General features: G+C 47.4%; 2 protein-coding genes across 2 annotated transcripts; one reads left to right on the forward strand and one right to left on the reverse strand.

The window, feature by feature from the left end:
* Positions 1–196: 196 nt before the first annotated feature.
* On the forward strand, positions 197–11,506 carry LOC131266866 (uncharacterized). The gene is made up of 10 exons (XM_058269534.1): positions 197–672; positions 1,285–2,452; positions 2,516–5,159; positions 5,242–5,417; positions 5,611–5,691; positions 5,833–5,958; positions 6,032–9,876; positions 9,965–10,244; positions 10,318–10,420; positions 10,505–11,506. Coding segments are annotated over exons 1-10 (8,457 nt in total). The 5' UTR covers positions 197–670; the 3' UTR covers positions 10,537–11,506.
* A 140-nt stretch (positions 11,507–11,646) lies between these two features.
* LOC131266862 (glutathione S-transferase D7-like) lies at positions 11,647–13,429 on the reverse strand. Its single transcript, XM_058269530.1, has 2 exons — positions 13,338–13,429; positions 11,647–12,304 (listed from the first exon to the last, which is right to left on the reverse strand). The coding sequence occupies exons 1-2, from the start codon at positions 13,425–13,427 to the stop codon at positions 11,738–11,740; spliced, it is 657 nt and encodes a 218-aa protein (XP_058125513.1). The 5' UTR covers positions 13,428–13,429; the 3' UTR covers positions 11,647–11,737.
* Positions 13,430–14,279: the final 850 nt, after the last annotated feature.

Here is a 14,279-nt window from a genome sequence, read left to right on the forward strand (position 1 = left end):
ATCCGGCTCGGTCGGATCTCCGTTGGGATTTACTCACCACTAGCAGAAGGAACTCTCAACAGTGTTTTGTGGAGAAAGAAGAAGATTTCTGCGGGTAGAATCGTCTGAGTAGAGGTGCAGAAAAAGTCAAACGATTGGTATTCTCCATCTTTAGCTTTCCTTACTTACATATTTGGTGATCGCAGTTAAAATAACCCCGATGCACCCGTCGGACGGTGATATGATGCGTATGTGCAGTCGTGGCTAGGGCAGTAGATATACCGCAAATGGTCATTCTCCCGCAATTTTGTAAATAGCTAGCATCGCGCCCACACTGTAGTGCAGTGAAAAGTATTTGTCCATCACGAAAAGCCCGCGGCGGGATGATTGCCTGAATCGTGTGTGATTCCACGAAGCGGGTGTGAGTGAGGCTGCCGTGCGGATGTGCTACATTTAGTGGCAAAATATAGTGTTACGAGCGTGTCGCGTTTATTCCGGTCATTCAAGATTTGCATAGTTTCGGAAAATACCCATGCCAACTACCGATGGGTGGACAAGATGTACAGTTGCGATGCACAATCGGGTCGTCGCTGGAAACGAGTTCTAGCGCTACGTTGTGATTTGTGAACTAATCGGTTAAGTGTCTTTTAATGGGTGGCCAAGCGAAATTTATATGTGAAATAATAACAAAATGTAAGCTAATATTTATGAACCCCAGCTCTATTCATACTGTCTCTCTCAAGCCCGTTGCCTGCCTGCGGTGGCAGTGAGCAATTTTCAGAAGCGAAGCAGATGCTGTCACCTTCGTCGGCACAAACAGCGCAGCACAGGCAGCGCGTTCTTTGTTTTTGTTTTGTGTTGCATCTCTTTCGCACACGTAGCCGGGGGGAGCGGATATTTAGTCTAAAAGAAAAGAAGAAACACGTCCAAGTGAGCCTTGCACAGTTGTGGTGGTCTGGTTTAATCGTAACCGCTCTTCCTATTACGGTGAAAGTTTCTGATACTGGAAATGTAAACAAACTACTCGCAAAAAGAATACTGCAGCCAGTTTTTGCACAGTTCAAACATTAGCGCTATTTCATGCTTGTAAACCATCCAACTAGTGGAAGTTGCACACATTTGAAAGGGTTTCGGCACATAGAAACACCGTTTAATTGTAAGCAAATATCACAGCTTACAAGCTGGACGGTATATCGTCATAGAAGCTCGATCACAGTAGGCGTTAACACCGCGCTCAACGACTTGATAAAGAGGCATTTTAAAATCTGTTACGGGGAAGTATAGCATTCAATTCGTTCATTACAGGGCTTCTACTGTGCATGAACCGGACCTATTCAATGATGTCGAAATAATGGAAATCAGCGAGTTTAATACGGAGAACGACGACAACTACGTTTCTGTGGAGCTATTATCGGAAAACGAGGAGGAGGAGGTATCACTCAGCGCTGGCGCTCAACACGAAATCAACGAAACGCAAAGTAACCCGAATCCGCCCCAACCGGAAGAGGATCGATATGCGATGCCGTCGGAATCCCATCATCAATTCCTTTCCGATCATCAATACCTCGTTGGCACCAGTATGCATCACATCGCACCCCCCGAGGGTGCGAGGGATCAAATTTCGATGCCGCGTAGTGAAAGATTCACCGTCTCCTACGATATGGACATCAGGACGCAGGATTTGTTCAACAAGGAAAGCCAGTCCGGCGGCGCAAGCCACTTGGAAGGAGGCAAAAATGGAGAAGAATTAAACAACAACATCGCTATGGAAGACGCTGATTATAGGATTTGCAAAATCGAGATTGAAGATCCCATATTCCAAGAGTCAAACTACGAGTATCTAGATTGCGTAGCGCACGAAGAAATTATGGCGGATGATGATGGTGCAGTGCATGAAAGCGATGAAGATGATGGAGACACGATTGTCAAAGGACTCATTAACGGAATGTCCCAGGTGGAAACCGATGAGATGAGCCCAGCGGATTATGACCATTCTTACACTTCGTTTGGCGATAATAACGCCTCCCGGAATGGAGATCGCCGATCGCCATGTACTGAGACGGATCAGGTAGAACTGGTACAGCTTCATACAAAGGGTGATGAACAAACTCGTCGAACATCTTCAGACGAAATACGAAGCGAGACGGACAGTTTATCGGTTATTCTATCGACAAATTGTTCGGAACGTTTAGAAAACGATGGTGGTATTGCTTCGTCGGTTGATTCTCTGGAAACTGTGAACGAACATGTTTCGATGGCAACGGTTGTTGAAAATGGCACTGAGAACGGTAGTGCAGATACCGATTGCGTTGCTTCACGCACAAATGAGCCAGTTGATGACGCGCTGGATCAGCTGCTACGACTTGGCGATCACTTCGCCAAACAGTGTGAACAGTGGTTGGAAAAAAATTCAGTAAATGATAAAAATCAAGACCCAGCCAAGATGACACGCTTGCAATCAATGTTGGAAACGGTAAGCTCATTTCGGGGGAACTTTCGAACCATTTTTGATAATTTTCATGTCTGTTGTTTTTAGATTAATTGCCAATACACGCGAACAATGTCAACCCGGTTACACAAGTCAGCAAATGGCGCCGCAGGGGAGTGTCGAAAAGCAGAAATCGCCATACAAACGGACCATTCCTTCTCCGAACGGAAGTTGAATGCCAAGTACAGGAAGAAAATGTTGGCATCGTCTGGTGAAAACAGCTCGCTGTCCGAGAGTGAAGAATCGTCTCATATGATGAGTGATTTCATGCGACGCAGACAAATGCGAAGTGCCAAAGACAACCAAAAAAAATCTCGCGATAGCGATGCCGAGGGAAGGCGTTGTAGGAAACAAATCTACACGGATAGCTCCTCGGAATCGGATGCTGCGGTCGCTAAAGGGCGAGAAGGTAATCGCGTGGAAGCCGACGATGGTGATCTTTCGCAGGAGGGCCTGAGCGATGTGGACGATATCATGCTCAACTTCCAAGAAATCTTGCCGGCGGCAGAAGATATCGTGCAGGATTATCTGGAAAAGGCGGATCTAAAAAAGCAAGAGAAAAAATTGTCAACCATGACCGAAGCTGAGTTGGAACAGTACAACGAAGATCAAGAAGATAAAGAGATTGAGCGGCTGTGCAATATCAGCTACCTGGCGGTGGGCAGAAGCACAACAGCTGTTGTTCCCACTTCGGCTAGTTCCAACAAGGCGAAGGCTAAGGAATTGCAGCCGAAAAAGCAAAAAGAACTGAGCACCATGGATGACTTTTTGAAAGAAGAGAGCAGCGATGCCACTGCTCAAATTCAAGGTTCGGACAATTCCGATATTAGTGATAAGGAAGAAACGGATACGGAGGAACAATTTCTTCAAAAAATTAATGATAACATGAAGCATCAGCTTCTGAATCAGTCTAGTTCCAGCAGCTATAGTGTTAGTAGCGATGACGATGAAGATGTTAAACGCAAGGATCTTTCCCGGGACAGTAATGAGGATTCGGATGATTCAAACGATTCTATTATGGACAGTTTCTTGAAGCAATATGACGCAAGAAGTAGCGAGCGAAAGGATTGGACAAAAAAATACAGACCAACGGAAGGGGAGAGCGAGGAAATGGACAAAATTAAAAATGGAGACACAACAGAAGCAAGTTTACCCGAGAGCCAGGATGAAGAAAAGGCGAAAGACGGAAAGGAAACCAATTCGGTCGATAAAATATTGGTCGATAGTTCAATCGAGAAAGAAGATGCAAAAACACCCTTCGAAAGGGCGAGCAAAGTAGAACTTGCTGACCCCAAAGATAGAGTTCTCTTCAGTCGAAAAGTATTTGAAGATGGGGATGATAAGTTGCACAGTGAAAGTAAACCCGCGGTTAAACGTGTCAAAGTGAAACGACGCAAGAAACTGGGCAATTTGGACAACTCCGATTCGGATTTGGGTCGAGAGACATCAAGTGCCGATTCCGACCTCGAGCTACTGAACGACTCTCCGATGAGCCGAAAAAGGAAACGCAACCCATCTGCTACTGAAGAACCGTTCGACTTCAACGAACCGCTGTTGTCGAACTCAAACACTCGAAAAGAATCACAATCCAACAGTGGTTCCAGGAAGGAACAACCGGCAAGTCAAACTACCGCTGCGAAGACTGCAAACACCACCACCACTATCACCACCGTAGCGTCACCTTCGGCAACGGGTGAGTCGTCTACGTCCACGAAACAAAAATCGTCAACAAAGGACGACCAGGATTGTATCAGCTTAAGCTCGGAAAGCGACGCCGACACGGAGGTTGTTCCGGGCGACCTGGAAGATACCGGAAGGGGGGCTCCACTGGAGGCGAAGCGTAAAATTCGGGCCATGCTCACCAACGATGAGCTGGCGGAGGAAACGAAAAAGGCACAAAAAGAGGAGGAAGGTCGCGTCTCGAGGCTGAAGAAAAAGCATGAACAATTGAAAAAGTTCTTGCAAACTTTCCGTCCCCGCGATGGCGAGAGTGAACTCGTCCTCGACTACGATTCGGGCCGTAGCGAAGCAATTTGCGTGCATCCGGACATCGTGAAGCTCCTGAAGCCGCACCAGATCGAAGGGATCAAGTTTATGTATGACAATACGTACGGATCGGTCGAAGCGCTTCCGAAGCATCCGGGTTCCGGGTGTATTTTGGCGCACTGCATGGGCCTGGGGAAGACGCTTCAAATGATTGCCCTCCTGCATACTGTGATGCGCTACCAGCAGCTACTAACGAGACGCGTGCTGGTCATCTGTCCGAAGAGCACCGTCATGAATTGGAAGGAGGAAATCATCCGTTGGCAGGGCACGATCAGGACGGGCCACCAGATGCGGGTGTTTTGTTTTGGAGACGTGTGCACTCAGGACGATAAAATTTCCGTGCTGAAGAAGTGGTTCTCCTGCTCGGCACCCAACTGCGGGGTGATGCTCATCGGGTACGAAGCGTTCCGCGCGCTGATTAACTACGAGCGCCGGAAACGGCCGGTGGAGCTGCCACGGAGCAGCAGCAGCAAGCTCGAGCGGATCAAGGAGTATCTGCTGAACCCGGGTGCCGATTTGGTCATCTGCGACGAGGGGCACCAGATCAAAAACAAACGATCGGCGATCAGCGAGGCTGTCTCGAAAATCAAAACGAAGCGCCGCATCATGCTTACCGGAACGCCCATTCAGAACAATCTGAAAGAATGTATGTTAATGCATGGTTTCTCGTGGGCGATTTAAAAGTTGCTATTTTGTAACGATTGTTTTACACTTCTCTCTTACTGTAGATTACTGTATGGTCAACTTCATCAAACCATCTTTCCTGGGCAGCGATAAAGAGTTCAGTAACCTTTACGCAAACCCCATCAAGAATGGTCAGTGTAAGGACTCCGATCAGCGTGCAATAAAAATAATGAAACAACGGTCGTACGTGTTGCATAACAAATTATCAAAATTTGTGCAGGTACAGTAATAACATCTTTCCCCTCTTTCCTATTTGCTTCTAGCCTTTATTCACTTCATGTTTCCTGGACTTTCATTGCAACTTTGCGATTTTTTTTAACTTCTAAAGAATCCTTCCTGGCTAGTTTCTTCGTTTGTCATCGTCGATCGACTGTGCTAAAACTATCTCTTTATCTAATTTCCTTTTTTCGCAGCGAAAAGAAGCGGCGGTGCTTAAGGAATTCCTTCCGGAAAAGTATGAGTATGTTCTGTTCGTTCCACTGACGCCGGTTCAAGTAAGTTCTGCCGCATCGTGTAGGCAGAGGGAAAAGCATGCGGAAAAACGGGTTCTTCGCAGTTGCAAAATATTACGAACGGAAATAGATTTTATCCTGCGCTCTGTCTGTATTTGTGTTTTTGTTTGTTTTTCTCCGTAGGAAAAAATGTACGAAGTATTTCTTCAAATGAACGAATACACGTCGAGCAGCACCGACATTGTCGGAGGCGAACCGGGAAAGACGAAAAAATTCAAACTTATCGCTGATTACACGTCGCTGAGAAAAGTAATTATTTTCTTTCCAACCAAAGTTTCCATTCCTGCTGCTACATTTCTGTCGCTTGCGTACACTTCCACAGATTTGGACACATCCCAAGGTGCTGGAAAAGGCCTGGGAGACGGCAATACTGGAGAAAAATCGTAGAGAAAACGCCCGGAAAACGTCCACACCCGACACGGACGACGATTCGCCGGACGATAAGAATGACATCGCCAGCGGGCAGCTCTCGGTGACGAATGATTGGTGGCGCCAGTACCTGCAGGTGGCCGACCTGGAGTCGCTGTTCCCGAGCAACAAGCTGTGGATCATGTTCGAGATACTGAAGCAGTGTAACGAGCGCGGGGAAAAGTGTTTGATATTTTCCGCGTTCGTCGCGGTGCTGAATGTGGTGGAGCACTTTATGGCGAAAATTCACCAGCAAGCGAGTGACCCGCAACAGTCGGAAGCGTTTGCGTACAGCGTGTTCAAGGGCCCGTGGGAGGCGGGCAAGGACTACTACCGGCTGGATGGGAAAACGCACAAGACCTACCGACACAAGATGATAACCTCGTTCAACGACCCGCGGAACACGCGCACGAAGTGCTTCCTCATTTCGGCGAAGGCCGGCGGGCAGGGCATCAATCTGACCGGCGCAAACCGGGTGATCATCTTGGACACGTCCTGGAATCCGTCCAACGACCAGCAAAACATCTTTCGCATCTTTCGGCTCGGACAGAAGCGGAAGTGCTACGTCTACCGGTTGCTCGCGATGGGCACGATGGAGGAAAAGGTGTACTCCCGGTCGGTGACGAAGCAGGCGCTCAGCTTCCGGGTGGTGGACGAGCAGCAGATCGACCGCCACTACAGCTATGGCGAATTGGCGGAGCTGTACACGCTGACGAAGGTGTCGGAGATGACGCGCGAAACTCCCATCCTACCGGCGGACGACGTGCTGGCGCTCCTGTTACGCCTGTTTCCGAATAAAATTTTCAAGTACCACGAGCACGACTCGCTACTTGAAAACAAGCCGGAGCAGGACCTGAGCGAGGAGGAAAAGAAGGAAGCTTGGGCGGCGTACGAACGAGAAATTCAAACGAACGAGAACCGATCGCTGATGTCCGCGTGGGGCAGTATGTCACAGGGTACCGGTGCCATGGGATGGCAACCACCGTTCAGGATGATGGACTATTATAATAACTTGGCCGCCATGCAAGCGGGACCGTCGATGATCGGTGGCACTTCCGGTGGAGATTTATACCGGACGGAATACTCCTTCACACGAGCGATGTACAATGCGTACGCACAACAGCAGCAGTATTCGTTGCTTAACGACTCGCCGTATCAGTCGATACTTTCGAAATCTCCGTACGGCGCCTATTCCGGTGCTTTAGACTTTGGTGCTTCCGCTTTGCTAAACGGTCAACCTGGTTCCTCTGGCTCGATGGGACCGTTTGGTGGAGGAGGAAAACCGTACGATCCTTCTATCCTTTTCCAGTATGGTGCTGGTGGAGGTAGCGGCGGCAGCAGTACCAACATGCCACCGGCAATGGGTTCGAGCCAGAGTTCACTTCCCCCCCTTCCGTCCACCTCGCCGCTAGCCGCCGCCGGATACAACGGAGCGAACAGTTCCGCCGCTCATTTGCACGCTCTGAAGCAGATGAGTGAATACAACGCCCTGAATTCGGTGCTACACAACCCGGCCCAACCGTCGTCGACGTCTATGGGACCTACGATCTCCAGCATAGCGTCACTAGCGGGGGGTCATAAACCGAGTGGGCTACCAACCAGTAGTATTAGTAGTTCCGTTAGTACCAACGGTAGTAGTACTGCTAACGTGCTTAGTATGCTTAACGAGCAAACCAAGCTGCTGGCTGCCGCGTCAGGGTCTGCTTCGTTTGCCTCGGCCGGCTTGTCTAGTCCTTTTTCGCCTCGAAACGTGCCACTGCTACCGCCCACAATCGAGTCGTCGATGCGGAGCTTTATGGGAACGGCACAACCGAAGGTGCAACCGACGAAAACTTCATCGTCGTCGTCGTCGTCGTCTTTGCCTAAAACACAGCCTACTATGGTGTCACAACATGCCACGAACAGCAGCAGTAACACAGTAATCACCAGTTCCCCGAGCACGGCACGAAGTACACCCGGGTTAAGCAGTGTGATAACAACGGCTATAAGCAGTACACCCAAAATTACCTCCGTTACATCGATGGCCCCACGTGCAATGAATTTGGATCTACCAAATAATAGACTTCCGCTAGATGTGCTGGCGAGTAAAACTGTCCCCGATAGTAGGAGCAACAAGAACACCCCGACACCAGTTTCGGTTCTCCCTCCATCGACAACGATTAGTTTAGGACCGGCGCCGGTTAAGAAGACCATTGCACCAGCGCCAGCACGGACTAGCAGCAGTCCCACCATCATCCCGAGTGATGATGATGACAATGAGGAAGACGTTACGAATAAAATTGCGCAACCACATGTTATTGTGCGTAATGTTAACACGCCAACAACCAACGGAAGTGGAGCGACGAGTGGAGGGGACAGTAGTAGCAAGTCGAAGAAGGAGTTGGAAAACCGTGCCACAGCTGGTGGTAACATCGGGATCGTGTATAGCAATCCCAAAACGCAACCCTCCAAGCCGCCATCCATCGGCATAAAGGATGTGTTGAAAAACGCAAAATCCCTGACTAATTTGACGCAACCGCAACAACAGCAATCGAAACTGTCACCCTCTCCGTTGTTGCGGATTACGAAGACTGGTTCGCAAACGCCAACTCCACCACCGATCATACCGACGCCCGAAAATAGACCGTTCCAAAAGTTTGTGCGTGCAAACAGCGCTACGGCCATCACGGGTAACGGGTCAAACCAACAGCAGCCGCAGCAGCAGCAGTCGACTATGGTGAAAACTGTATTGGACAAGGCAAAACGTCAGTCCCCGTTGCCAAGAAAGCTGCTCCCGTCTACATTGAAGCCTGTACAGCAACCAACCCAAATCGCTAAGGCCGTTGCCTCGGCACCGGTTCGTAACGCAGTGACAACTGGTCAGCAGCAGAAAACGGTGCTCCCCAAACCGGGCTCATCGCCAACCGTCGCCACCACCGGTGGTCAGGTTTTGAAAACTCCTACCGTTGCATCAACGGCGTCCACGGCATACCGAGGACAAACAGCACCATCCACGGTTACGACTCTCACCAAGGCTGCCCCAGCGGGATTTATCACCATTACTAAACCACAGCTGTCGACGACCGTTGTCACTCGTCCGGCTGGTCCGTCCGTCGCAGGAAGTGTTGCTGCAAGCAACAAACCATTGCAAAAATACGTGGTAAATGCTAACCAACTCACGAGAAAGGCATCTCCGGTGCAAATGCCCATTGGAAAAGCATCCCCGGGTGGGACCGGTTCAATTTCTGCTGCTTCAGGATTACCGAAAACCACCGTCATCAACCCTGCCAACAGAACAGCACGAAACCTAACGGCACTGGCTGCGGCGAACAACGCGAGTAACAATGCCCTGAACCGATTAGCCACCGCATCACCGTCAATGACTGTGAGTCGGGTGGCGATTAATAAACCTACAGGAGGTAGAGCTACAAACGCCCCGGGCGCATCCGTTCCTTCGATGCATGTTTCGAAGGTACCTGAAATGAGCATGACGGTGATTCACAGCAATGTCAGAAAACCGCCGGCGGTGGCGCCGACGACCGCGGCGAGTAATATCATTACCGTTACCAAGCAGAAGCCAGCCATCGTAGGTAGCATTGGTATTAACAGCAACCGCACAAGTGACGGTGGAATGACTATCACCAAAGCGACTGCCTCGCCTACTATACGGCAGATTTTGCCCTCTCATATAACGGTTAAAAATACCTCGACAGCATCGTCAGCGACGTCCGTAAACGCAGCTGCCTCTGGTGCAGTGCTAGAAAACAACGGAAAACCAAGGTATGCCCTGCCCAGGTGTCTTTGATACCCAATAATGGTACAATTGTTAGTAATCATTCTTAACTAACATTCATTATGCTTTCTTCAGCACGACGGCCAATGTTGTGACGGCATCGTCTGCGGGAGCTCCAGCGAGACCACTTGTTTCGATGGTGGTCCGGGCAGCACCACAACCTACGACTACTTCCACGTTACCGGTGGGACAGTTTCAATCGGCCGTGAAGAACAACGTGTACATTCGTAAACGCAAAAACGAAACCATCCTTCCGGCGGATGTAGGTGTGAAGGCAAAACAACAAGGGCCAATTTTAGTTAACGATGTACGACCAGAAGTCATCGTTCCAGCGAAGCGAGCCAAAATGGACGAGGTATATGATGCGATGGAACTTTTACCGATTTATTAGAACTTACCATTCGCTTATACTTTTTTTCGGTGTATAGTCTCGGGGTGTGAGCCAGGTGGCAACATTCGTTGGGCCAAACCGTCTCGGCGGTGCTGCTACAATTACGGCAAAGACCACACTAACCAAGGATGGCGTTAAAGGTAGGTTAAACCAAAGAAGTTGGTTTTGGGTAACGGTATGTTGTTCCATGGGACGTAAAATAACAAATGGTTGTAATATTACAGGTGTGGTTCCGGAAGTGGTAGAACTGGAATAAAACTATCTGGCGAAAGCAATTTAGTAAACAAATGGACTGAAAATAATTTGCATTGGATGGAAATGCACGCCCAGGATCAGCAAAACTTTTAAATTAATTAATCTATTACTTTAAGAAGAAAACTGTATTGAACGGTTTATAACGCAAACAATCTTGGTTTCATACCATAGGTAACCAACAAACAAAAAATAGTTTATCTTTTTAATTAGCTTAGAGAATATGTTTTCGGTTGACGTGCTTCCTTATTTATGTTGCCTATTTATTTCACGGCTCAGTTGGTAAAACGGAGCTCCCTTTTGTTACCTTTTTGTTTAATTTTCAATTAATTGGAGTATCAAATACAGCAGGATCTCTCGTCCCGTTGCTAAATACAGGACAACCCCCACATCGTCTCATGCTAGTACTTTAACAGAGTAATAAAATACATTCTACGGCACAAGACTACGATTGTCAAAAAGGAGTGAAATTTCCAGTTTTTAAAAAGCGGTTAGAGTTTCGGAACGTGTGCGGTACGTGGAAAGGAAATGGAAGTATTATTATCTTCAACACTTAAAGGACTAAGCTGGCAATTCAATCCTAGCTCTACCATCGGTTGTGCGTGTGACGAAAAAGAAGGTGAAGATTTCGCAGCTTCGTTTAGCAATTAAACAACTATGGGTATAACATATGGGAAACGTGTAGTTCATAAGTCAGTCTCACCCCCCTCTGTAATGTATGAGTAATGGAAGGTGATGTCGTATGATTGCTATTGGCACCATACAGGGACCGTGGGAAGTTGAAATGGCTCAAGGATAGGGAGGAAACATACTTTAATGCGATATAAACAATCGTTCTGGGCGCGGGGGTGGGAAAATAGGTGTTTGTGTACGTTTATTAGACTTTCAATGGTAACACATTGTGTACATACTTTGTGGTTTTGAGTTGTGAAATGAATTTGAAAGCAATTTAAATAAATGTAAATCTCTTTTAAACGATACACTCTAGTGCGCTTTGTTAAGTAATTTATTTTGAACAAATAGTGCAAAAGAATAATTAGTGACTAGGAAAGTTGGGCGTGTTATCTTTTAGTGCAATAGATTGCTGTATTTCGGAGAAAGTGTACGACAAAGGAGTAGTGTATAGAAATCCACTCTGGTGAGTAAGAATGTTGTCGTTCGTTAACATTAACTGACTCCATTTACTAAATGACTTCTTTCATCCATTAGTACGGTTCTTCCAGCTTCGATTTAATGGCAGTGCCGAGAAAGATGGCTCCTTCATTATTCTCCTCGAATCCCGGCAACATCTGGCACCGCTCGTACCATCCGTTGATGTTCGGGAATGTCCCGAATCCGACCCCCATCTCCTTCAACGAAGCAACGTTTGCCAGCAGGCACAAGTCGGCCACGGAACACTCATCTCCGGCGGCCCAATCGCACCCGTCCAGATAGGTTTCCAGCTTCGCCAGCGCCTGGTGTGTCGTGTCCTTCTTCTCCTGCGAGATAACCGTCTCCCCGGAACGCAGCACGGATGATACGATGTTGCGTAGGGCTGCAAAAAGGGTGCCCGAGTCGTACTGCAGGCGCTGGTTGATGAGGCCACGCCGCTTCGGATCGTTCGGGTACATTGAACAGCCCGGCTTGTACTGTTCGGCCAGGTACGTCACAATCGCTTTCGACTCCCACAGCACGAAGTCCTCGTCCACCAGCGTCGGCACGGTATGCTCCGGGTTGATGGCAAGGAACTCTTCGGCATGCTGCTCGCCGGCGAAAAGATTCACAATTTTCACCTACACAAACCCGGGAGGGAGGGGAGAGACAGGAAATGAATGGTTCGCAATGTACGGCATCCACACTCCTTCTCCAGGGATTTACTAAACGTTATCCTTTGCCAACCTCATTGTCATAGCTCAGTCGATCTTATCTAACCTTCAGCCGTGCAACTGATGAAGGTAAATATGTCCGTTTAATGCCAGTAATAACGATTTCCCCTAACAATGCCTAACCTAGTTCAAATCACCAGCGCGCCAACACGCAAAGTTTGTTTTACCCTTAAAAATCAATACGTTGCTTCCTCCGGGTTATTAGTGGTCAACCATCTTTTTTTAACGACGCCAATCGTTGTCTTTGTGTTGGGTTTATGAATAAATTAGAATATTCTGAATTGAGTCCAAGAAACACGTTTCGCCTTAGAAAAGTTGGAACATTAGTAAACGCTACGCGGCAAGTAATGATGACTCATTGATATTTTAGCAAAGTGCCAGTGCAAGTGATCGTATGCATGCACTTCGCATACAATGTCTTGTTTTAAAGCTATTATTAGACCATGAAGTGTATAGCGAACAACTCTGATGCCGTAGAAGATTCTAGTTTCAATTAGTGTGTGAGAACTTTTATGCTAATTAACCATCTGTATCCGAAGTCCGTGAGAACCTCCACAATCGTTTGATCATAAGATCATATGAAAATGAAATGCTTTTTACAAAGTAAAGGAAGATAGGTTTCATAAAATAGATAACGGTTTACAATTTTTAGCATGCCCCTAACGTTGTTCTAGAATATTTTCTTAAAGCAATACAAAAGATATTTTGACTGTACAAATTTACACACGAAGATATTAATATTTCCTCCTAGTACCTTTTTTTTGAAATCTGAAGCAACATGTATTATTACAAGAACACCAAAGAGTAAAAGGTAGTTTCCTTATGTACGGTCTTAAAAACTTTTTGAAAATTTAAATTTCAAGTATATTAGAATCACTACATCACGATGGTTGTTACTGCAACAATATTAAAAATTTTGTTCAACATCCTATCGTCTTACCTCAACGTCCAGCTCCAAATTCCGAAGAACCAACAAAGCCGAGCGCGAAGGTGGTGAAGCCGGAAAGTGATACAGTACCAGTGGGGCCATCTCGTTGCGGTTCCTTAGTGGCTTCGGTAGTAAGCAAAACTCAACTATGAACTCTATCCTGATCGTCCTTGGTTCACGTCCCAATCGCTGGAACTTCCTTCACCAACTGGTCAGAACGACGCGAGGTAGTAATGGTTTTGAATGTCCATTGTCGAAAGGACGAAACATTTTTCCCGAAGCCTGGAATCCCGATCGTGATGTCACAGACCACGAACTAGTTCGGTTCGAGTTTCATGATTTTTTAATGCTTGGGAAACGGCTGCCCCATGCACAACTGAGCCGGTACATGTGTGGTTTCGGAAACAGGTTCAACATTGGAGGTAATTTTAAATTGAAAACAAATTTGGTTTGTAACTGAAACCGTAACCTGCTCACACATCAATCAACTGCTTCATTTTTTCTCTAACGCCACACTACCACTTTTAAATCTTGTACGATTTGGAGTCGAAGCGAGGCAAGTCGTTGAAGAGTAGATCAATCTTCAACCTTTATCAATCGGCGACACTTGACGAACGAAAGCTAAAAGATGACTGAAGATGACAAAATGGAGGAAAGCGACAATCAGTGAAGAGAGGTGGAGCAGAGGAATTGAAGCAACCACTAATCACCTAACGGAACCCGTCCCAACTGGTTCGAGAAGTAGCGCTCTGGATAAGATACCGGTACTCCCTTTGCTGTCACCGTAAATGCAAGCAAACGGGCACGTGGCCAGGAATGGAAATAGCCTGTTCCTCGGCTCGAATGCTAAACGGGACGAGTCATCATCTTTGCAAGATTTAATTGGATCGTAAATGGTCCATCTCGTGCCTCGGGTATCACCGGCATCATCTTCGCTGCCCGTTGCAGGGCAAA

This window comes from Anopheles coustani, chromosome 2 (genome assembly GCF_943734705.1).
Source record: "Anopheles coustani chromosome 2, idAnoCousDA_361_x.2, whole genome shotgun sequence".
Classification (NCBI taxonomy): domain Eukaryota; kingdom Metazoa; phylum Arthropoda; class Insecta; order Diptera; family Culicidae; genus Anopheles; species Anopheles coustani.

Excerpts from the sequence above, each read along its gene's own strand:
- LOC131266866 (XM_058269534.1), top strand. Across the intron at positions 2,453-2,515 it reads TGCAATCAATGTTGGAAACG|ATTAATTGCCAATACACGCG; the intron begins GTAAGCTCATTT and ends TGTTGTTTTTAG. Across the intron at positions 5,418-5,610 it reads AATTATCAAAATTTGTGCAG|CGAAAAGAAGCGGCGGTGCT; the intron begins GTACAGTAATAA and ends CTTTTTTCGCAG.
- LOC131266862 (XM_058269530.1), bottom strand. The coding sequence starts at position 13,427 with ATGGCCCCACTGGTACTGTATCACTTTCCGGCTTCACCACCTTCGCGC. Across the intron at positions 12,305-13,337 it reads ATTTGGAGCTGGACGTTGAG|GTGAAAATTGTGAATCTTTT; the intron begins GTAAGACGATAG and ends GGGTTTGTGTAG.